The sequence below is a fragment of the Anopheles gambiae genome, chromosome 2 (assembly GCF_943734735.2).
Source record: "Anopheles gambiae chromosome 2, idAnoGambNW_F1_1, whole genome shotgun sequence".
NCBI classification, from domain to species: Eukaryota; Metazoa; Arthropoda; class Insecta; order Diptera; family Culicidae; genus Anopheles; species Anopheles gambiae.
In genome coordinates, this window is record NC_064601.1 from 8,364,256 (window position 1) to 8,388,661 (window position 24,406).

A 24,406-nucleotide genomic window follows, 5' to 3' on the forward strand; every position below is an offset into this window, starting at 1 on the left:
GTGTAGTTGGTTAACGCGAACAGCAGCACGAATTTATCTCTTGGATAGGGCGAAGATAGATTTGGAGTTACAGTTTCAGTAACTCACGCACATTATTACACTATTGAGCAGAGGGGCGATTGTGTGCGAGCGTTCGCATCGTTACGTACATGCAAGATAAGCTCGTGACGTACGGCTCGCGTAACAACGGCCGAGCCGAGAATCAATGATCTCGTTTGCCCGTAAGAATGGTCCAAAATACAGACCAGATACTGCTTCAAACTAGAGGTGTTTTAACCTGCCTTGAAATATGCTGATGCTTGCGATGTGCAACACTCTCGATCTATCAGACTTGGATTGAATGTCTGAAAACAGCTTCTTTCCACTATACAAAACAGATTGTGTGATACATTGGAGCTGCTATTGAAATTTTGGATCAGTATTAGCATTTTTTTTAACCAATCAGAACCATTCAGGACCAAACGAAAGCCTAAAGGAGACGCCTAGTCTTTTACGAAGTGCATGGAGACGCTTAGTATTTCATGATCTATTCAATCTTTTTGCGCCTTGTTGTTAAGAGTAAAACAGTCATTAGTTTCTAGCTTTCCTAACCAATAATATCTCCCAATAATCACCGCAACAACACAACCTAATAATCGATTGCTTTGTTTCATCCCATTCACGCTCCCCCTCCGCCATTCAGCCGCTACACTAACAAAGCAGTATTCGATCCATTCATAATGAAAGCCAACGAACCAACCCAGTCAACCCAGCACAGTGTACAGCTAACCATGCATCATACGTCTTGAGCCGGTGGTAGGTCGGTGGTGCCGACTTGGCAACACGCCACAGCTTCCATCGCTGGCCTTTGCGTTAGACGGAAAGCGATTGTTATCGGTTGGTGGGCTGCGCAGTAGCAACAGCAGCAGCAGGAGCAGCAGCATCCTCATCAACTGGCACTACCCGCAGCGACAGCAACCCACATCCTCCGGTGACGTTGTGCTGAGAAGATGTTCACCCAAACCAACCGCGACATTCGATTCTCCAGTGTAGCCAACGGTGACGATAACGACGACGACGGTTCTAGCCATCATGGCCTGTCAGTGAGCCCAGTGCGCCCGGACCGAGCATGGTGTGCTGCCGGAAGATTGTGCTGCCGAGTGGGAACGATCGCGATCCACTATTGCTGCAGCAGTGAACTCGATGCAAGCGGCGAGCCGCAAGTGACGAACCGGCATCAATACTGGCCGTACGGTATGGGTCGCGCAATTGACGAGCCATCGTTTGCCGATCTGTTTCGTAAGAAGAAAAAGTGTTGACGGGGGTTGTCGTTGGTGTTGTGAAACCAGTGCGTGAAATTGTAAAGTTTGAACAACAATGAATATTTAAGCGAGATCAGTGTGACCGAACCAGTGAGTGGAGAGAGCAGATATAGTGTCGTGCAAAAAAACGTGTGCAAAAAGTGCGGAAGCTCCAATGCAAACCACAAAACACTGCTACAGTGCACAAAACACATACACTAAGCCAATATACACAGTGCATATCTCAGTGTAGGTAGTGTTGTTCGCAAGAAACAGGAAAAAAACACTTATTAAACCCCAGTTTCACCATCGAGTGTAAGAAAAACGGTTGAAATGTGACATAAAGATCAATCAGATGAAAGTGAAATATTGATTTGTAGCAAGTGTCGTTTGTGATACAAGCGTGTACCGATAGTAAGGTGTAGAAGCAGTGTAGTTCCATTTGCAAGACAAACTGGCCATTCCACAGCCTGCCAGGTGGCCGGTTTATCAATAAACAAGGTGTGAATCGATGTTTTCGTACCTCAGGCTACAGTGGTTTGGTGTTTTGTGAAGAGTGACGAGCGGAGACAGCGTGACAAATCGAGAGAGAGAGAGAGAGAGAGAAAAAAACAGGATACAGTTTCACAGTTCACAGATCAAAAGGTGCATTAGCATCAACCGGAGAGCAAAATGGACGACATGCCCGATCTGTCGCACCTAACGCAGGAGGAACGGGCCATCATCGAGGGAGTGATGATGCGCCAAAAGCAGGAGGAGGAACGGGAGAACGAGATTATGCGGTAAGACGGATGGGGAGAGTCTTATGCAGTTAGTAAAATTTAAAAAAAAACACACACACACACAACAGTTATAAAGTACTGCAATTAATTTCAAATTACGACCGCTTGGAAGGTTAAAAATAAATAAATAATCACATGCGCTACGCTTCGGTGTTCGGCTCTGGTCGCTTTGCATGCTTTCGGGCGTGTGATTTGTAATCGATATACAATTAAACGAGTAGCTGACGTTCCAATCTGTTTAAATAAACAAAAAATATCCACCATTCCTATGCGGGCACAGTGTTGTGAAGTGAGAAAAAATGACACAATCACGTAAAAACAAATTTAAAACTCAATTATTCATGCACCGGCCTCCGGTTCTTGCGCTATTATCGTCAACGCATTTAATTACTTTGCCATTTTAATGCACAAAAAGGCGCCAGACATGTTGTGCGAATCAATAACGCATCCCATGTGGAAGGCGGAAAATGAATTGTTTTTCACTACGATAACAAATCTAAGAATAGGAGTGGTTTAGCAGAACTTTCCCTTTACTTTTTCATCACTGAAAAGGACGCTTTTTGTCTCACACGCTTCCAAATCCCTTTTTTTCTCCAAATGCAGGCGCAAGCAGGACGAGGTGGCGACGCTTGTCGACTCGATCCGGCAAAAGTCGGAGCAACAGAAGAAGGCCGGGGTCGAGCTGGAGGCCACGTGTCACATCTGCCTGAAGACAAAGTTCGCGGACGGTATCGGGCACATCTGTCACTACTGCAACATTCGCTGCTGTGCCAAATGCGGTGGCAAAGTAACACTACGCAACAATAAGGTAAGTTGTAAAGGCACGGACGGGAGACGGGTTTCGATGGGTAACTTTCTCTAACCGCACTTGTCGATGGTGGCACAAGCATAAACGAGTAACTAAAGGAGCAGCAACGGGAAAAAGGGGAGATTTTTGGGCAATATTATTGATTGACTTAGGCAAACTGGTGTTCTACGTCTTCTGTTTTCGTATCTAAAGGGAATCGAACCTCTGCTTTTACAGGAACACTTTCATTTGACTTACATATATGTTTTGCCAACTCTAGATATGCTTCAAAAATTATTTATTCACACTGCTACTGCTGCTGCCTCTGCCGTTAGAAACGTTGTAAGTCCCGCTCGAAACAAGCGACACCAAACACTCAGACAGCAAAGCAGAACAACAAGCCTCAGTAAAGGCTTATTGATCGAGGATTCCTTAGAAACACATCAGCCAACTCATGGGGACCGCACAGGCGATACAAGAAACCCCCCTCCCCCCCAACACCGAACAGAGATGGGGAGAGGCAGAGCAGTGGCTTCGGCAAGACGGATAAAAAAGACAGGGAACAACAACAAAAAAACGTGAGCACGCGCGCACGAGGAGGTAACGCAACATCACCCGCCCGCTTTTGTGAACTGGAAAGTCATCGAAGATGAAAACTTTACCACGTTTTGCTTACCCCACCCGCCACCCCTTCCTGCCCCCACCCCTTGCGCCCACGCGGTTTGACCAGGGCCCGTTTCGGTGGGCCGGGAGGACTGTTCCCCGCTGCGCTCGTAAACGCACACCCACGTTTGCCGAAAGAAATGCGAATGAATGAAATGACGTCATTTCGATGCATGAAAGAGCTTTTGCCTTGGAGCTTCCCAAACCCGAGCGCCCCGGCGCACCTCCGTGCCATCCGTGCCGCGCTCCCGACCGGCGAATATTGATTTTTGATTTATGAACGAACAGAAACCGGGCAGATTTGCAGAACGGCGAATCCGAAAGGCCGTCCCCTGGCTTGCGTTAACGATCGTCCCGCTCGCACGCATTTAGGCGACACTCTAACGTGGCGAACCGATTCGTCGTATGCCATCGCTGGAAGACAATGAGTATTGAGTTCACTAATGTGCGGCCCAGCCCGTTTGGCACGGCGCACGGCACACTGTCGGCTGCCATTTACATGGGTCATAATTTTTCCGCTTCAATCCGGCCATCCGTTGGCAAACCGATTTGGCCGCGTGTGGAAACATGTATAAGTGGACATAATTTTAAGTACCCGCTGGCCGTCGCCACTCGATGCCGCTCCGTCCCTTTTGTGTTTAACCAGTCGACCAGCTTCTGCCACGCTTTGTCTCGATGCGCGCGGCATGCACTGTGTCTAGCCGGACGGTTTCATTATGTTCCGTTTCATGAGACGAGCAGCCGAATTCGAATGTGGCACGCGTGCGGCAACTGGGCTGGGCAGGCTAGCTGTGGCTGCCTCATCAGCATAGGCGCCCAGAATGCTGGTGCCAGTTTTCTCCAAAAATTCAATCCGCATATGCTACGCGGCGGCAGCACCAACCGGCAGCTATCGAGCGGCTGTCTAGCGGCCCCAGGACGATGAGGAGGACCATGATGCTGCTGCTGCTGCTGCTGCTGCTGATGCCAACCCCGCTCCGACTGTCTTTCGTTTGACGGAGTATTCAAACGCACGCCCGATACACGCCCGCTGTATTGGTGCTCCGTGGGCGAATGAGGACGGAGCGACAAAACGACCGGGTGGCGACTTGCCGTTCAACTCTGCCGGCTTCGATGAATTATGACGAAAAATCTGAAGTGGCACTGCACTATGCACACACACACACACACACGGCATTCGACACCCGGCCAGCGCTACTTGGACGCGGTTGGATTCATTTCCTCTGTGCAATGCTGTGAGGCGAAGAAAGAACGAATGGAAGTAATAATTATTATTTTGGCTCCAAAGGACATTCCGAAGGACGGGCGTCCCAATTTCCTCGTTCGTGGTCACTTCAAATTGGATCATTGGAAAACTAATTTCACTGCCCACCCAGGACATTGGCATTCTGGAATGGGAAGCAGAACAGGGCGCCCCAAAATCTGCAACGAGCGTTTCCATTCACTACACCGCTCGGGTATAGGGGACGTTACGTCTTCTCGGCGTTGTCTCGCAGGGGATTTGCTGACTGACCCAGCAAATGTAATGCGGCCCCAAGTGCCCCCCCCCCCCCCCCCCCAATGAATGAAGCGTGCGAAGTGATGGACAGGACGTGCCAAAGGGCGGTGTGCACCCAATCGCATGAGAGGGAAAAAAACAAAGCGTTTCGGGGTCGCACTTTGGCGTATGCTTAATATTTCATGTTACGCAGCGCGCTCCGTTGGCACTGTTTGGCATCCAAACAACGCACGTCGGGCTGGAAGCGGCACCGCTCGTGATAAACGGAGAAGGGGAGTTGCTGTCCCCTTTTGCACACTTAAAAGCGGCATTTGGGGAGAGGGAAGTGCAGTGCAGAAAATCAAATTTAAAAATTTATACACCAGTTGTGCTCGCCGGTGCACAGTTGTGCTCGCTGCAGGTGCAGGTCGCGTGTGCTTTTGTCGTATACTCGTGGCAGTTTCTTGAATTGTTGTACTTAGTGTGGAAAAAATGCTTTTTTCGGATTGATTAAATGGCAGTTGGGTGATACAGGGTTTTCCAGCAGTTCTCATAGCTGTGGGACACTTTATTGACTCTTTCTTATAAGAAATGAACTTAATGTAATGGGAATTGTACTCTACAGCACCCTTGTTGGACAAATCTAATAGGAATGTCCAAACAGCCTGTCCAAAATCCAATTTCCATCATATGAATTTAACTTCCCATTAGAAAAAGTCAAGGAAGTGTCCCACAACAATGAGACCACCTGGAAAACACTATAATACCCTGAAGAAACTGAACAAGTATTTGAAAGGTGCAAACATAACTCACACATGTTACCAAAAACCGTTTAAAACCATTCTTCTACAGCTTATCAATATACTTTTGAGGCTAAACTGACGAAAGTGCTCTCTTCCGCTCTTGATCCGTACCATTTCCCCCTGCAGGTCATATGGGTGTGCATAGTGTGTAGGAAAAAGCAAGAGCTGCTGTCGAAAACGGGTCAGTGGATGAACAAAAGCACCAGCCCGGACGGTGTGATACGAAGACAGGAAGGCGACCCGAGGGTAAGTTATTCTTCACGTACTAGAGACACCCCACACTTGGTGTTAATCTGCTGTCCAACCCACCCAGACGCTGCCCCAAACCATGCTCGATCCGCACGATCCCTCCGACAAGCGTCCGAAGCTGGAGCGGGCCCGCAGCGCGGCAGAGAAGGAGAACAATCCGATGCAGCGGGCCAACAGCCAGCTGCGCCGGCAGTACAGCCAGCAGGATCCACCGACCCGCCGGCTGTCCCAGTCGGACGGCAGCGGGATGGACATGATGATGTCGCCCGGCCATCACCAGCAGCAGATCGGCCGGATGCAGCAGATGGGCCACGGGCAGGTGGGCGGCATGTACGGTGGCCGGCCGGGGGCAGGCCAGCAGGGCTACGGCGGTGGCCCTTACGGGCAGCATTCGCAGCTTCCCCAGCCACCGATGCATCATGGTGGCGGTGGTGGTGGTAGTGGTCCGTACGGTGGTCAGCATTCGATGACTCCGCAGGTACACATAACCCATGCCGGTGGTGGCGGCTATGGGCACGATGACCCAAGCTACTATCAGGTAAGTCGGGTCGGTTGGCGATCTACACCACCATGCCTGAGGGTTTGTGTCTGTCATTTGTTTCTTCCTCCCCCTCCCGAACAGAGCGAAATCGAAGATCTCATGCGAACCCATCCGCATCTGGTGCATCCGAGGCAGCAGCAGCACTACGCCGAATCGCTCCAGTCCAGCTCGGCTCACGGTAGCAGCGGCATGGGAGGCGGAGGGGGCGGTGTTGGCAGTGGCGGTATGCACCTACCACCGGAGCCCACGAAATCGCACAAGCGACCGCTCGGTGGCCCGTACCTGCCCCAGCAACGCTCCTTCAGCAGCTCCGACGAGGACATTCGCTCCACGCCGGAGTTCGAAGGTAAGTTCGGTGTCGTGACCGATGACCCCCCTCAACGCGGCAACGCAGGGAGGAGGAGGAGGAGTCGGCCTCCTCCTTCGGGAAGGAGGGCTCCACCGTGAAGCGTGCATATCTTCCTGCGATCCTTTATCTGTTTTCACGTCTTTTTCTTTCGTTCGTTTCAACTTCTTTTCACACGCGCGGTACGTGTATGTGTATTTTTCGCGCTCCAAATTATTGCTCTTTGGTTTCTCGGTCTCGGTTGCGGTACCATTTGTTTCCGCGGCTAGCGCTAGCTTTTCCAAAAGGTGTGTTTCCTCTTGTGCTTTTGTTTCTATGCCCTTTTCCCTGTTGTTCTCGTCCCGATTTTTTGTTTTCTGTTTGTCGCTATGATTTGGAATTCAAAATTTGTTATAAGCAAAACAAAAAGCCCTCCCAAAACTGTAGCGCTCCCTGTGTCGATGATGCAGCCACTGTTCTAGACGAAATGAGGCCACTTAGCTAAAAGTTCCTTCTGACGCCCAATGGAGGCAAACAGCTAGCCAGAACAGTCTACTTTCGGTTTAAAAAATACTCTCTGCTCGGTACTGCTCGCACCTGGGCGAAGGATTCTAGAAGAAACCCACGGCTGTTGCGTTGAAGTGATTGTAGCCTATTGAATCGTTTGCGTAAGGCAGTTGCTGTAGGTATGAAACATGCTCGCACGCTAATGTTTAAAGTGTCGAGCTTAATGCGTAAGCACGCGTCCGATGATCATCTCGGAGCGATGCTGGTCGGAAGCCAGGCCAAGCCAGGTGACGCGTAGGCTGCCGATGACATTTAGCATACCAGCTAATTAGCTGAAAGCCGACTCCAACGTTAAATTTGTACCGCTCGGATTGTGTAGGACGTCTAGCTGATACATCTTTCGGCGGAAATGGGGAATACATCTATAGTGAAGGTTCATTTGAAGGCTATTGAAATCCTACGTAAACAAACACTTTACCCGCTAGTGTACCATTCGCTTGTGCTTTCATTGATCTCGCACTGGTCGTGTGCTGTAGGACATTGAGTTTGCTCAAAAGGAACCTATTTTCGGGCACTTGGTGCACAATTTATTTGTCTGGGTCACAGACACACACACACACACACACACATGATTCCAGTACTTGTGGCAGCGCACCCCTATAACATCCAGTCGCCTTTAATTCCTCCCTTAATTCGCTTTGTTCCTCCAAGGTTTTTGTAGGTCAGGACCGGCGCTCTCGTCTCGTGTCTTGCGACGAAGCACCAGATTCTGCCTGGTGTCATGGAAAACAAACGAACAAAAAAACCTATCGCAAAGAAAATTACTGTAGCACATGTACACACACACACACAGACAAACAGACACATACGCAAAACAGTCACCTTAAAATGGCGGACGCAACGTCAATGGGCGGTGCGACTGTTTGGAAGCGGTGTGGACCGCTACTTCGAGAAGGTTACTTTGTTCCACGCAGCCGAAGCTTTGGCCAGACTTTGCCTTGAACGTTCCTGTCAGTGTGCCTCGTAATGGGTTTTTTTTTACAACCCTGCCCCCCCCCTTCCCTTTCCTCCTCCTTTCGGCGACCTTTCTACCCGCCCTTTTGTTCAGATTCGCTGTCGCTGACTAAGTGGCTTCACCCGAAGCGTCTTTCCATGTACGCGAGGTGCACGTTTCATTGCATCGTCAATTGGCTTTTGGCCGTTGTTGCATTTCACTTGCCTCCCTTTCGGCGGGTACCCGGATTCTCCACGGTACAGTAGGATGCACGTGCCCCCAGTAGGACCCGAGTGTGTGTGTGTATGTGTGTGTGTGTGTGTGGTAAAATTGGAAAGAAACTGTCAACTACCATTTACCACAAGGGGGTATGTGTACCGGTGGAGGTGGTTTCTTTGTGCTGCCGAGACGTTTCGCTCGATTCGTTCGCCCGCCCGCTCGCCCGCTCGCTCGCTCGAAACTTCTGCACAGTTCAGTTTGCAATTTTGCCATCCCACCGTCCCACCAGCCCGATGTCCCGGAGGCATGCAATTGTTAGTCCGGGGCCCCTTGTATGTTGCGAGCACAGGCTGCACAGTGCGGCCTGTTGGCGGCACGGTATCAGCCAGAAAACCGACACACATCGGCAGTATCTGATGGCGCTACTGCAGTATCTTTGTGTAACAGAAGGCGGCAGGAGAACGGGGAGGAAAGGCCCGTTGCAGGAAAGGGTCTTTTCTTTTCACGTTGCAGTTCAGCACCCCCCCCCCTCACCCCCTGGGTGGCCTATTTTTTGGGGTGAAAGTTTGCTCCTCACGCTGCGCTTCCCCTGTGCCGCGGTTTTGCAGTGGCCGGAGCTCGTAAATTATTTGCCGTTATAAATTTCATTATTGACGGGATACGGGTACAATAATAGTAATAATGTGTGCATGAGCCCTCGCCGGCCCCATTTGCCCGTTTTCCAACTTTGCAGCTCTGTGTTTGCCGATGATAGAATTATGTTTCTGGGTCGTAACACAATGGATTGAAGCCGTTTCGGTGCGAGCCGTTCGATATCGGGCATACGGTGGTCACGGATGCTTTTCCACATGCTGGCCCTCCTGGGAGAGTGATAGCAGCTAGTGGTGGCAGATAAGATTATGGCACATCTTGCCTGCCTGTGTTGCGGCATCATACCTGATTGTAATATTTTCCATTCGAGCCGTCAGGATACGGTTCCGAACTCAACAGTACTGCGGACATGCGTGAACAGATTGAAAATTTCGACAAGATCTTTCGACAACTACACAACGTCATTCTGGTGCAGAGGCTCAGACTATTCGAAAGCAGTTTCAATTCGCTTTAAACACGGTGGAGACACCTACTCATTCAGCTCACAGGGCGTAATGCCATCCACGTCATCGGTTCAGGTGATTGCGATTTAATGATGGAGTTGATGCGGTGTAAAAACTGTGCGAGCGAGTGCTTGAAGTTAACATTTTCTTTACCAGTCGCTCTCTCACTGTATGTTGGGTGTCTGTGTTCAGTGCGAGTCGTGTGTGTCACTTGGTGGTGTGATGTCCTGACGTCAGTAAGCACTGTGTGTGCAGTTGGTTACGCGTTTTTTGTGGTCCATGTGTTTCATTCGACGATACAGTTGATTACACACATCGTACTCTGCCCCATAGCCACCCACTCCGTGCTTGTAAATGTGTGTTCAAAGCTACAATTTTACCATTCGAAGGGTAGCACTACGTGCAAAGCCCACTGCTCACGGATAGCACGTGGATGGTACAGCAACTGCACGAGTCCCTTGCCAATGCGACGACGGTGCGTAGTATTAGTGAGCTCGTCGGGGACTTCTAGGTGGTAGGAATAGATATTCTTCCCCAAATTGGTCTAAACTAGAGTTGTTTTGTTTCAAGCTTCAAGTCTACCCAAGTTTACGTTGTCAAAGTGTATGGTTGTGTGTTTGTTTGTGTGTGTGTATGGCTTCGATTGCGTGTTTGTACATTCCGGAGAGCAGCCGAACGAGTAGATATCCAATTAATAAATTCATATCAATGACCTTGGACGAGGATGCTGAGTGGCGTCCTAAGCGCTCGCACGGTCACTCGGCCCACACACACACACATACACACAGCGTTGCGCTAGGTTTTTGCGAAGCCAATTTCCGGCTGGGTGGAGGCAGTGCGGGGTGGTATAGACTCGGTGTCGGAGGGCTTGGGAGCAGCTGAGTGACTGCAGGCAATCCGGGAAGCAACCGGGCACACGGCGTGCCCGTGCTTTTCCGCTTGTTGACGTCTTTTGGCGCTTACTGAGCTAACACGCTTTGCCGAGGCTTTGCCGTCTGCTGACGTAAATACCAAAGGGGGCAGGCGCTCCTTTTGCCTTTCTCTTCATCATTATTGTGTTTCACCCCCCCCCCCCCCCCCCCCCCGATGTAAAGATATTGATTTTGGTTTGCTGCTCTTCGCTCTCTGCGGTCGCCACCGAGGCAAATGGGGGATTCGAACGGAAAAGAGTGCCTGGCGCAAGGTGTTGAAACCGGAGAGCGTGCTGTACGAACCGACCAAAACAATAGTTTGGCCCATGGATGGTCCATGGTTTCTTTTTCTTTTTCTTTTCTTTCCCGAATCTCCTCTATAAAGGACATTACATGAGCGCGTCCAAGAGAGACGGTACCGTTTGGAGATGAGCATGCATCCGTTACAGGAGAGAGCCAGAGTACAAAATCGATTAGTGGGAACAGCTTCAAACAAAAGGTTCATCGCGTAGTTCAAGTTTTTGCAGCTTGGTAGTTGGTTAGTTTCTGTCACGTTTGCGCTTATTTGCTACATAAGCTATTGAAATTAAGCACAACACAGAGTTTATCGTAATTAAATGACTCGCGTCTGTGTGTGTGTGTGTGTGTGTGTGTGTGTGTGTGTGTGTGTGGTTCTAAAAACAAAATCATCAAAGCTTCCACTCCACGCTTCGCTCCCCAAGGAACTCAGAATTCCTCAAAAATGCTCTCACCAACGCTCACTTGGACGCGCGTGCGGTAGCTTCCCTTGCTCATTAGCTCTCCTCGGCCGGAGCGTTCCAAAATTACCCACACGGGGGTAACTCACCGCGGTACGGTAATTGATGAGTGCCGGTGCGTATAAGTTTGGCACTGGCGGTTGTCACTTGTCCCCGTCCGGTCCTGCATGCAAGAAAGAAAGCGACCGACGCTGGCCACGGGTGGCGAATGTGTGGCGAAGCACAAACCGGGACCAGCTTCGTTCGCAGTGTATGTAAATTATTCCACGAGTCCACGTACGGGTTCAGTCCTGCGTTAGCCGCCGAGCGTGCCAGTTTTCCCTGAAGCCTCCGGGGCGGAACTACCGATTGCCGTTTGGTTTTTTTGTTCCCTGTTCCCCCAGAAACCCCATCCAGCTAACCCGCACGACAAACAAAAGCCCTGAAGAACTTTTCGGAGGCAGACTGTTAGAGTGTGTGTGTGTGTGTGTGTGTGGGTGGTGTGTGCGTGTTTGTCCGAACGAACCGAACAGTCCACCCGATCGGTGAAGGTGGTCCTGTGCCCTACTTAACGTGCGTTCTGAAAAGGTCCACGGAACCTTCGGCCAGGTCCCAGCTGAGCCTGGGGGCAGTGAAACGAAAATGCCGAATTTTTCTCCGCCAATGTCAGTGTACGGGATGGGCGTGAAACACCAGTGACCATGTGTTTTCGGTTGTGCCGTCGCCCGAATGCCGTCTCACTCAGCGAATGCTTGAAACTGGCGATGAAAATGCCGTTTGTGCTGTAAGGAATGTTTTCGGTTTCGGGAAGGTGAAAAATAATGTTTCCACCACATTAGCACCACTATCGGTATGTAACGCAGGTAGCCAGTGCAGTGTGTACGATTGTGTCCTGTGTAAAGCAGTCATGGCATCGCCCCACGCCTCATCGGTCCATCTCGGGGGCGCTGATCAACCTTTTCCGAGCCATTGCTATAGCATCTCGGATTGCATACGGCTGTAGCGCATTCTGTTTGCACGGTATGCGCGTATCTGCCCTCACTGCAAGCGTGTGTGTGTGTGTCGGATTACGTCCATGTGTGTGCGTGTGTGACTGTGCGCCCTTGACAGTGTACCCGTTGGAATAGTGTGGCCTGTGCGCGCTCTGTACCGTTTGAAGGAAAACAGCTTTGCACCGGAAATTATCGATTGCCGGAAGAATTGACCATTCACGCCGTTCCGCATCGTGCCAAGAGGGGGCGGGGGAGTGAAGACGGGGGGTAAAAAGCGCGCGCGCGTGAGCAAGATAGCGAACCGTTGAGACTCGAGTGCCAAGATATGGACGAACCGAAATCGGATGGAAAAACAACATACTAACAGAGACACAGCACCGCACAGGATCGCTCTCTGTCTCTCTCTTACCAAGCCGTACATACATGTGGGAAGAGAAGTGCACGGCACATACAAAGGGAGAGCGAAATTTGAGTCGGATTGTGATCAAGCGCTCGGAGCGCGTGAGAGTGGAGAACATTTTGTTTTTTGGAGCTTGCATCTTGTCGTTGGTGATGCCGTTTCTATGTCGATCGGGTTTTGAAGCAAACCTATTTGGACATATTGCTTGAACAAGCGGCCAAGCACAACTTCTACACAAGTGCACGGTGTACGAAACGGACCACCACTTTCTGTCTGATGCCTGCCATCGGACGTCGATCTGCCCTTGCAGATAAGCGATGCAGTGTGAACCAAACACACCGCCACAGGATGTCGGAAAAGTTTGTGAAACGCGCCTAGAGGTATGCAAACCTACTGACACTTGCGCTGGCCCTGGTACACTTTGGTGCGTATTATGCTCCGTCAAACATCCTGCACCGCTGGTACGAACCCACAGCCCAGATATCAGGGAGAGGGGGATGTTGTTTGTGAGTAAATAACAATACGAACCCGGGTTGGTTGCGGATGAGGCTATTTTTAGCTCGCTCCGTACACACTCACACACAAAATTTACTCTCCAGCGGTGTGCTAATCCTGCACCGGTCGACGACGGAAAACGGCTCCCGGTGTAAAACGGCGTGTGCGTGTGTTGCCGATTGAATAGCGTCGTTGAAACCTACGTGTTTTGAGTGTATGTGGATGTGTGTGTGTGTGCAGTTTGCCAAAACGCAACGTAAAAACGGATGAGCACCGTGGGTGTAACATTGGACAGACAATTGTATTTGTGTCGCTGGTAAGCGTTGTGCTATTGAGCAAGCGTTCAACAGAGCTGATAAACAATTCACCGTCCAGCGAATGGTAAAGTGTGGCAAAAGCTGGATGCTCGGTTTCAAAATTTACCGATTTAATACTCGTTGGTACGTCGTTTTGACCGTGAGAGAGAGTGTACGCTCGCTTGTGCCTGTGTCAGTGGTGATGCATCACTATCACACGGATATTCGGATGGAACTTTGCCGTCTTTGCTGGTGAGTGCCAAACGAACTCAGTTTCAAGCCACGCGCCGACGATACGGTTCGGTTTTGGGGGAGTTCAAGTTCTAATAATAAACTTCTCCCTTCCGACGGGATCTTTCGAGCCTGAGCCAGACGGTGGGCAGAGCGTCCGACCAGAGTGAAAAAAAGGAAAGAAAGCAGAAGATCCCGCCCGCGAGCAAGCGTTTGATGTCACACCCTCGGTAGCGAGCAATAAAGCTGCAAAATATAAACCACTAAGGAAGAATCCTCGTTTTACCATCATCTGAAACTATAAACCAATGCTGTGTTGCAAAGACGCATCAGAAACGTGCATCAGAAAAAGTGTGAGGATGTGAAGGAGTGAGCGAAACATTTCAGCAATAAGCATAGACAAATGTCGTGTGACTGCGGGTGGCCTATTTCTCGCATTACAGTGTAGCAGACTAGTGACAGCGAGCTGTGTTGTTTGCATTAAGATTGCCATCCGACATCCGGGGTAATTTTGGGAATTAATTGTTACAGAAACCTGCTAAAATGTGAGTTTTAGGCTTAAGTTACCGCAATCGATAAAACCATTTTATCATGTTTTCAATTGCATTACAAATCGCGTTAGAAATATCAATCACGATAACCACGTATCAATAGGCTCGTTCTTATTATGTTGAATACTTACACTTAGTTGATTTTATTGCCTGCTCGGGTTGATATTGATTTAGAATTACTTCTTGATTGATTGTTTAAGTTCTATTTACCACTATGCAACATTTGATTGTTCTGTCAGTTGATCTACGTTCTGATTTGGAGCATCCTTTAAGCTCCTTTGTATGTCATGTCCAGAAAACATCATCTAAAGCGAAACGATTTAATTGAAAAATGTGATAAAAAGAACTGTACTAATGTTGTGTTGATCCCATTGCATACTAATCAACTGGAACGGTTGACCAATGTGTCCATCATGGGCTCAAGATCTGTTTGGACCGTGTGCACCATAAGCATGACTGATTATCCTAGTATGGGTACACTAATTAGCCAAATGGTACACACAATATTCAACATTGGTCGTTGTGTCAAACAAGAGCAAAAAGTGCTGCTTGATAAAGCATGCTACTATTCAGCATTTTTAATTAAACCAAAACTTTTACACTTGATTGGTATCATTCGTCCAGGACATGTTCGTTCGTGCTTGATTGATGTCCTGAAGTTGTTTTTTACGCGATTGTTGAGTTTCATTATATCTTATAACTAAAAAAAAACACATTCAAACTGTTTGTTTGTTTCTCACACTATCTTGTATACTGTTGTACGGCTACCAATACTGCTGTATCAAACTATTCGCCAATGACAACGGTACCACTGTGGTACGACGCAAAGAGATTATAGAACAAAATTGGATTGCCATTATGTGATCTTTTCCGAGCGATTTCATACCCGTCTGCTCCTGCCAGTCGGCCCCATTATTGGCCTTCGACTGTACAAGGACTATCGATTGTAGAACGAAAGAAGGTTTTGCGGAATGAAGAAGATCTCTTACAAGTTTGTAAGTGGAAAGATTCTACACATGGCTGTAATAGTGTAAGTAAGAGCACTGTGCACGGTTGGCATCCAGCGAAAAGGTGGTCGCTTGGGTAAAGGCAATCGAAAGGACAACGGAATACTATGCTGCAGTTTCGCATGGCTTCGTTGCACCACCGACACCCCATAATATGTTATTTTTACACATAAGCCACGTAAGCTTGCTTTAATTTTTTTTTTTTGCTGGTGCACTGAACGTACAGCTGACAGCGACTCTGTTCCTAGCAGTTCTGAAGCGTCTTATCTGACCTATATCGGCTACCTTTCAATGTCGCTAATGAGCCCCGGTGCAGAAATTTGCAACCAATGCCAATAATGATAATAGCCGGCGAAATACCCTGCTGAACAGTGCTAGTGGAAACTGGGGAACGAGGGGCATTCATGTGCATTGATTTTGGGAGAAAATAACACAAATAAAGTACACGTTTGTACAAAAGACCATGCTGCTCCATCATGCATACGTAAAACTACTGTGCGCCTCTATCAATTGAAGGACGTTTTACATTCTGCTTCATGCTTCAAAACGGAAAACATTTTCAATTTTCAAACCACAAAGCTACCAATTGTAGTGGCTGGCTTAATTATCGTTTCTCAGGTCTGTGTTTAATTTCAATCATTTGTGCAAGAGCTGCACTAGTTCGATGTTCCAGAACGACGTTCCACCCACTTGTACGGCTCGGTACAAACCCAACTTAAAATAGATCCCGTTTTCGTACGGCCCCAAAATCGCAAACGATTGTGTTTATGAATGCATATTCAATTCCAGCCATACAGCCAGACAGTTTGCTGCCAAATTAATGATTTTCTGCCAATATCTATTACCATATTTGCTCGCCCGATTCTGGGCATGTTTGTTGCATTTCTTTCGACTCGTTCGAAAAACCAACTCCCGAAGCGCTGGTAAGAAGAGTGTTTTGGTGCAGCGAATTAGAACGTTTTCATATTCAGATGAGTAAGGGCTAGTCGTTTTCAATTCCATTTGGCATGCGGTTGAAAAAAAAGAGAGAATTCATAAAAGAAATGTTGGGCTCAAGCTCGAGCGGATTAAAAAGATAACACACTTGTTTTTCTTCATCTAGTAAAAGCAAAAGCTGAACCGGTGAATCAATCCGTTTCGATTGCAATAAGTAGATAAACGTATGAAAGACAGCTCCAAACGAAACCTCCATATTTTCAGCACTTAGCGTTTTAGCGTTATAATGCAGCTTGCAAAACTGTTTACCATTATGCTATGGTCGACCGTAACTGGCCATTATTGGGCTCCCGACGCCTGGCCACGCAACAGTCTGCCGTGGGGCTAATTTTATTTATTTTCCTCCAGCAGCAACTTGTTTTATTGCACTTAAGCACCGTGAAGTTCCAGCGATCGGTATTATCGTCCAGCAAAGGGCGGGGAGAAGCGATGCCTGAGTTTATTTTTACGTTTGATGTGTTGAACTATTTTTATCCAAGCGGCACACTACGTAGGGCACTGTATTGAAACCACCACTTACCTGGCACTGTTCGATACGCCCGACTAGCAGGTTGATGGAGTGCGTGCCGGCACACATTTCTATGCCCTTACTGGTGGAAGCTTAGCCCTAGGGCTTCCTCCACCCTATCACTCGGCACTCGGGAGGTCGCGCTCGTGACTTGCGACGTTTGTTCGTGCTAAATATAACTACCGGTCCGGCAACCCAGTACAGCGAAGGGACTCTTCTACTCAGCTGATGCTTTACTGTGCTCCTCTCTGTGTATCTCTCTCTCTCTCTCTCTCTCTTTCTGCTCCCGGATATTGGAAAATATTGCGTACATCTAAACGACTGGCCGCTCATTGGTGACCCAATTATAGTTCTTCATTATCAGCGCGGGAGTAAATGGCAACCCTACTCTCCTCCACGCCTTACAAAACTTTCGCTTCGTTGTTAAGCACAAGAATTGCAAATTTTAGACAGCTGAAGTAAATTGGTTCTACGTTCTGGAGCTGGAAAATATTTTTTATAGCCGGAATTTCGTTACTTCCTATTTCGATCACGTTAAGCATGGTCATGAAAGAATGAATTTGCGTTAAAAAACAGTGATTGTCAACATGGTACTGGTATTTGTAATTATACCCTGGGCCTGTGCCATGTGCTCTTGAGTGAATCCAATCTATAGGTCGATCGTTCCTGTCGAATCTTGAGGACTAGCATATGCCCACCAGCACGTGGAACATATATGGCTCCGTTGGTATGTGCGTATGTATGGGTTTGTCTTTATGTGAAGCTTTGAAGTGCCATCGAGGCTTCTTTAGCGTGCCTACTCGCAGGAATTGTCAAGGTCCACAACGATATTGATGAAATGGCGTGCGATTCTAGTGTGCTGCACATCTCACACCATTTACACAACCATGCTCCCTTTCTTCCAGAAGGATTACTCGATTGTTCTCCCATCTGAAGGTAGCTGATGAGTGATGTACGTCACATGCTACACTTAGCAGGATGTCAAGAGATTCCGACAGTCAGCCGATCCGAAGGGTTCTTTTGAGCTGCTTTATGCATTGATCGTGTAACTGGATGGTTTGGCAGAAAGCAGTGCGGAAGAAAATGTGCATAAACTTAAGTTTATAATTCACCAGTGTCATACATTTACAACAACAGTTTGTTGTACAATAAGAATATAATTGTACCATTATACCAGGCTTCGAATGTCGTTCCTTCTTGAGCTTGCCGGTGCCTACCCATCCACCAAAAACCATTTTCAATCGATGCATAAGATCCGATAGTAAATGTTCATTAATTCGTTAAACAGGTTATACAAATGAGATTGCTTCAATTCGACTGCCTGTGTGTGAGGTTTTCCAAAGCTCTGTAAACTCTTCTATTCAACCCCTTGTCTACACGCCAATTCGTCCCATTCGCATCTAGCTTTACTTGTAAATGTGCACTGTATTGTTGTGTGGTGCGATGAATATGCGTATGCCTGTGTGTATGTGTGTTGCGTGTGTTGCGTGTGTATGTCGTGTGGTTCTCCTCTGTCACTGTGTTAGCGAAACGCCTCGTTTGCAATGACAATCAGTTTTACAATTCTTACATACCCACTCATTTGTACCATCTTCTTTCATTCGGCTGTACGTATTGGAATGTTCTGTGCCTGTGTCTATCCTTCTTTCTGTGTACAATTATATGTATTTTTCTCGCACTTTCTCCCTTCTTTTAACTATCTCTCTCTCTCTCTCGTCTATTCTCTGTCTATCATCTTCCTAACTTTAAATCCCACAAACAAAAATAAAAAAAGCTCTATGATTGTTTTTTTACTAATGAAATCAAAGTAAAGTGTGGCTCCTGTTGTTCAGCGTGTATTCAGCGAACGTTAGCACAAAAAGAGCCTTACACGCTGGTACATCAAATTTGTATCCTTTATTTTTGTGTTATTCAAATGATTGTTTTCCGTTTTTTTTGTCAATCAAAAACATTTAATAGAAGGTATTGGTAAATGCAAAACTCTTTCTTCGTGCAACTTTACAATCATGACACTCGGTCTGTTATAATAGAAAGGGCCCATTGGTTTTGTATATCTGTGTCAGTTATTTTTTGCGTTGGTTGAGTTTTTCCTTGTTCTACCTAGTCACATATTCAACGCTAGATTGCCCTTCGTCCGTAGTAATCAACAAAATGCAGAGCAAGAACATTGCTTATGAGATGTTTCGCGTTACCTCATTGCACCGCCGAAGTTGCATTACCATTAACTTTAGCACGATCAATCAAACCAATCAATTTTTTTTTGTTAGTATACATTGTATGATTTTGATGATGGAAGTAATGTTAGCCCTATTACCCCAACTTTCAATCATGTATAATTAATTTATCGTATTGAACGTATTGGCTTAGTCGTTATAAGTTTTGCAGAGCACTGGTATTAGATGTGCTCAGCTGTGTGATTTGGACAAGTCAGTGTTACGTACTAAAAATAAGTTTTGAATAATTTTTATTCATTTTATGACTTTCGATTCGAATTCAGTTTAAACCGATACAGGGCTTATGTTTGTGTTTTCAAGTGATGTCTGGTATTTCGCTATGGTTTGGTTGTGTTCCTTCCTTCAGTTGTATCCGGGCACTAGCGTAATGCGCTTCAGCTACGCCAAGCGCTTGTTGGCGTGAAGGTGGTAAATGATAACGGGCAGTATCGTTCAAGAAGAGTTTTAGTTTTTTGCAAGACAACAAATAAATAAATAAAAATAAAACGAAAACAGAAGAAGCAGTGTTGCTGAGGCGTTGTTCCGCTTTCGAACCCATTTCTCTTCCAGCCGGTCACCAAAGACAGTATTTCGATAATCACACTCGACTGAACGCTAACCTTACTGACTATCGAGCAACAAAGCTGGACGTGCAGCAACGCAACAGTTACAATCGTACCAATCACAACCGATATCAATCACCGTCCCAGGCGGCGCCGCATTCATCCCATCCGTATCACTACCAGCCGTCGCAGGATCCGCTCGGCCGGGACTACCATCCACAGCAGCCACTGCCGCAGGTGGTGGTCGGCGACAGCACTATCGCAGGCTACGATAGTATTAGCCACCATCATCACCAGCCCCATCAGCCTCACCAGTCGCTTCACCATCTGTCGGGTACGGTGGCACCGAGCCCGGTCACGATACCGCAGGGCCTGCACGGTGGTAGCAGCGGGAGCAGCAGCAGCAGCCAGCAGCACCATCCGTACCAGCAGCAGCCCCACCAGCAGCAGTGCAACAGCAGCAGCAGCGGTGGTTCCAGCCACAGTACCACGGGACATCATCCGGTGGCGCAGAACTCGCACGCACGGTACGGTACGAGTCCGGCCGGGACCGAGCAGCCGGATCCGTACTGGGACGAGCCGGCGGACAGTCGGCGGTTTACCGAGCGCAGAAAGAAGACGGTCCGGTTCGATGGGCAGGACTCGGACGATTGGTCCCGGTGGGAATCGGAACGGCAGGGCAGCCAGGATTCGGCGACCAAAGACTCCGGCATTGACACGAGTAGCACGTTTACCAGTAGCGAAGACTCGAACCGTGGCGATGGCCCAAAGGTATAGTGCTACACATCCCCACACCACATCACACACACACACACACACACACACACATTCACAATACCCCCATACACACACGTACTCACGAAGACTGCACGAAACACCTTAATCTCATGCCCATGTAAACACGACCAAGAATTGAAAGGTAGTAAGACGAACGCAACAGCTCTGATACTCTCACACACATTGACGACATGTGACGGACGGTACACTTCTTTCACGTCACAAGCGTGAGTACACAGTGCCTGTGGAACAACCTACTGCACGCTGGTGGTTGCCGGAGATGCAGCCAACACCCAAAACCGCCCAAATGTATGCAGTGCGCAATACACGAACACGAACGAATTTCACTACCACGGTTACTAATGCCTGTTGTTTCGCAGAGCAACCGTCAGCCGGACGGATCATCCGACACAGTAATCGGGCGATCAAAGGCATCGCCGGGAGGAGGGAGGGATTACACTCACTACCGGTCTAGCGGATACACTTAGTGTATTGCATTCTGTTTCGTTTGACCAGTTTTTAGCGTTACTCTTTCCAGTGCATTTTAGCTTTTTTTCCGTTTAAGCCTGCTGTTTTTCGTTTGCCTCTCACTCTAATGCTTTTGCTTTGCATGTTGCTGTAATATAAATATAATCGCATGAAATAGGTATTTCCAGTGTGGTGGTGCCGAGGAGACATGACGGTGTAGAGTGGGTCTGTAAAACTACTATGTGTTACCAGTCAGTGGCAGTGACTTGGAAAATCGGCTGAATATGGATAGTTATTCGAGCAGTGTGTTCTTTTCCCGTCAACCATCCGCCCTCATGTCACCTCGGGCATCAGCGGGCATGCTGCGCTTTTCGCTCGGGATTTGTCCCCTTCCGATCGCCCATTTTATGCACAGTGCATAGCGGACACGTGTAAATACGGCTGTCCATTAATGCTTTCAACCGTATGCAAAACCACAATACAGTACACACATTCTTCGTTCCAGCAATTGTGAATGTGTTTTTGTTTTTTCTTCTCTTCTTCCGTCATCTGCGCCATGATCTCTATCTCAAACCGTAGCCCTCTAAAGCTTCCCTCTTTCAATTTCTTTCTCACATTCTCTCATTCTTGCACACGATTTCGCCCCCATTTCGCTCCAAACATGAGTGCCCGTGTGAATGGGAGTGTACGTGTGTGTGCTTTTATCTCTCTTTCTCTTCCCCCTCTCTCTCTCTCTTTCTTTCTTTCTCCCACTCAGCAAGCTGTACTTCTGTCACGCTCACGACAGCACCAGCTTCCTTATCTACGTTTTGCCAATGTCTATTTATACACCATTGTATGTATGTACATGCTCGATAGAGTACCGGTGTTGTTTGTGCCGCAGGGTAACATAAAAATCCATTTTCTTTTGGAGTATAGTACCATCAGCCAGCTCCATAATCAGCATCATCGCAACCACCTCACCCACTGTTTCAAAAAACCATCCCCCCTACAACTCCACTTGGTTCACTGTGTGTGTGTGTGTGTGTGTGCGCGTATTGACGAAAGCGGACGCAGCTTACATTTTCCAACCCAACCACTAATGCTATGCTTTGGTGTGAGCTTTTGCGCGTGTGTGTTTATATACATATATGTGTGTGTTTGTACGTAATTAGATGGATGAAAAACCAACCACACACGATTCGATTTTCCAACCAATTTCTGCACACAATTGCACGTAAAAGCTATCCACACTCGATCGGTTTGCTGCCACGTCGGAAGCAATCCCAATTCGTGCCCATTTTGTTGCTCATGTCGTTGTCGTCGTCTGTGTGTTCTCGCTAACACTCTTTCTTTCTCTTCGTTATTCATCCGGTGTTTGTGACATGTCGGCTCGGTATCTCCATACCTTCCGTTTCCTGATTATGCTTCCATCTCTCGTCACGAGTTTTGCATGGCACAACCATGCCCAACCATTTAGAATACATAATCCTTTTCCGTCCTTGACTTCATCGCTCCCGGTAGGATGATGGAGATGGGGCTGAAGCGCAACGCCATCCCGAAGCAAGTCCTCTCAGTCTTCTGGAGAGGTAGAATCGAAGGTTCAGCGCCATGTGCGATTTTTGTTTTTGTTTTTTTTTACAGCACAGTTTCTGCCACAGCTTTCCATTGTCTGTGGCCGATTGACAGCCATCCGTTTTGTGTTGGTTATGTGCTAGTTGTTTTTTTTTTTCTTATAGAGTGATGCTGTGCGATGTTTGATTCTGGCCTATCCTCCTCGATTGCATAATGCGGTGTGGTATACAATGTTTGAGGTGTACTGGTGGCCTTTTTTGTCGATTCCCCTCTCCCCTCCATTCCACCCACCAGGGTAGTCAATGTTTTAATGAAAAACGGAACAAAATTGCCGGGCAGAAGGAACGATTTTTAGGCTCCATTATTGTGGACCTTTGGACTGGATAGGATTGTTTTCGGTACTTTCCTTTGCCCTACGGTTCGAATGATAGCGCAGTTTTGGCGATATCAATCAATTGTCAGTTGTTAAGTCGATGTTAAAGCCTTACCTTAAAGTATATTTATGTTCCTTATGAATGCAAATCGCAAACAATGCATTACACTTCCTGATGGGGAGAGAACGATCCGCTGACGTTGACTGCTAGACTTGAGGGACTAGTTTTAAGTGCTCCATTCTTCGCTCTTCTCCACGTACACTACACACGAAAAAATAGTAGCAAGTCACGTGTCTGTGCCTCACAGCGCACCGTATCCACCAGTACACACGCAGCAGGGCTTATCGTTCGGCGCAAAGCAAACCCCTCATTCCCTCAAAACAACAAACACACATTAACTCTACACGTAGCAAATTCATTACCACGCAATGTGTTTCCCTCGCCGTGCCTAGGGATACACATTGCAGCGTGTGCAAAATATGTGCAAAAAAACAAAAAACCAAAAAAAGCCTACAACCGTCCCATTTCCTTTACTACCCCTCACTTTCCCATCGTAACACCCTTTTGCCTGTACAGAATCCGCTAAGCTGGCAGGTAGTGTCATCGTCGGACGGTGGCCGACCGATCGGTCCAGCGGTGCAGCGAAGACCGTTTGACGGCGAAGATGTGCTAGGGTTGAAAGTGCGCGGTGGCCAGGTGTTACCGAGCGATCCCCGTGCAGCGCTCATCGAACTGGAGAGTGCCCACATTAGGCCAGGTAATTATAGTCTCGCGCGCGGTGAGTTTTTTCTCTCTCTAGATTGGTGGCGTCACTGCCGCAAGCCCCGACTACCACTACTAGCCCATGGGGGGGGGGGAGATGGCATGGTGATGGATTTTCGTTTCTTTGTGTGTTGTTTTCTGAACCGATTTTCCTCTGGCCAAACGATTCCCATGGCTTGCGAACTCCTGTTACACTGCTACACTGCGCGTTACTGTTGCCCAATTGATGCGCTTTGTCAAATTGTTTGTGTGGCAGCTTCTTTACGACGAGTTTATTGCTGCGCTTACACTGCCTCTATCGACTTGAGAGCATAGCCCTTGACAAGTGAACAGCAAAACTCAACGCGCAGTTTTGTGCTCTTCTGTTCCGTGTTTTTCTTGTGTTGTTGCCATTTTTGATTCGTTTTTTTTTTTGTTTTATCAATTTGATTACGCTTTGGTTCGATCGTTGTGCATTCGGTTCCGTTTCCCTGTGCGTGTTTCCGTGGTCGTGCTTACCCGTTCTGTCTGGTAAGCGGAGCCATACGTTGCCACTTCGCCTCGTTAATTAATCCCAACGTTCCACCTTTCAAACTGCTGTAGAAAATTACGATCGCCGCGATAAGCCCAGTGTGCTGGTTACCTCGCCAGGATCGCCCGATCTGCACAGTGTGCGTAACTACTCCAGCTCGCGGTACAGCAACCGGCTGGCACCGGCCGGGACGGTCACGCAAGAGAACAGTGTCGGCGGCCGGGTACAGATCAAGCTCGGCTTCGAGCCCAGCTCACTGCAGCTGATCGTGACCATCCTGTGCGCCAATGGGCTTGTGCCTCGCGGCAACGGTGCAGCACGCAATCCGTACGTTAAGGT

The 24,406-nt window shown here is 48.1% G+C and overlaps 1 protein-coding gene across 13 annotated transcripts in view; it reads left to right on the top strand.

Annotated features, from left to right (window-relative positions):
- LOC1281485 (regulating synaptic membrane exocytosis protein 2) overlaps positions 1–24,406 on the top strand; it is a 52,746-nt gene that overhangs the window by 6,857 nt on the left and 21,483 nt on the right. For 10 of the 13 annotated variants that reach the window (XM_061643768.1, XM_061643767.1, XM_061643765.1 and 7 more), the window contains exons 3-10: positions 683–2,062; positions 2,666–2,870; positions 5,919–6,038; positions 6,106–6,579; positions 6,664–6,928; positions 19,629–20,392; positions 23,371–23,551; positions 24,139–24,404. In XM_061643768.1, the coding sequence (XP_061499752.1) occupies positions 1,953–2,062; positions 2,666–2,870; positions 5,919–6,038; positions 6,106–6,579; positions 6,664–6,928; positions 19,629–20,392; positions 23,371–23,551; positions 24,139–24,404 (2,385 nt within the window). In that variant the 5' untranslated portion in view covers positions 683–1,952. The remainder of the gene's footprint in view (positions 1–682; positions 2,063–2,665; positions 2,871–5,918; positions 6,039–6,105; positions 6,580–6,663; positions 6,929–19,628; positions 20,393–23,370; positions 23,552–24,138; positions 24,405–24,406) is intronic. The other 3 variants (XM_061643769.1, XM_061643771.1, XM_061643770.1) reach the window with 2 other exon arrangements.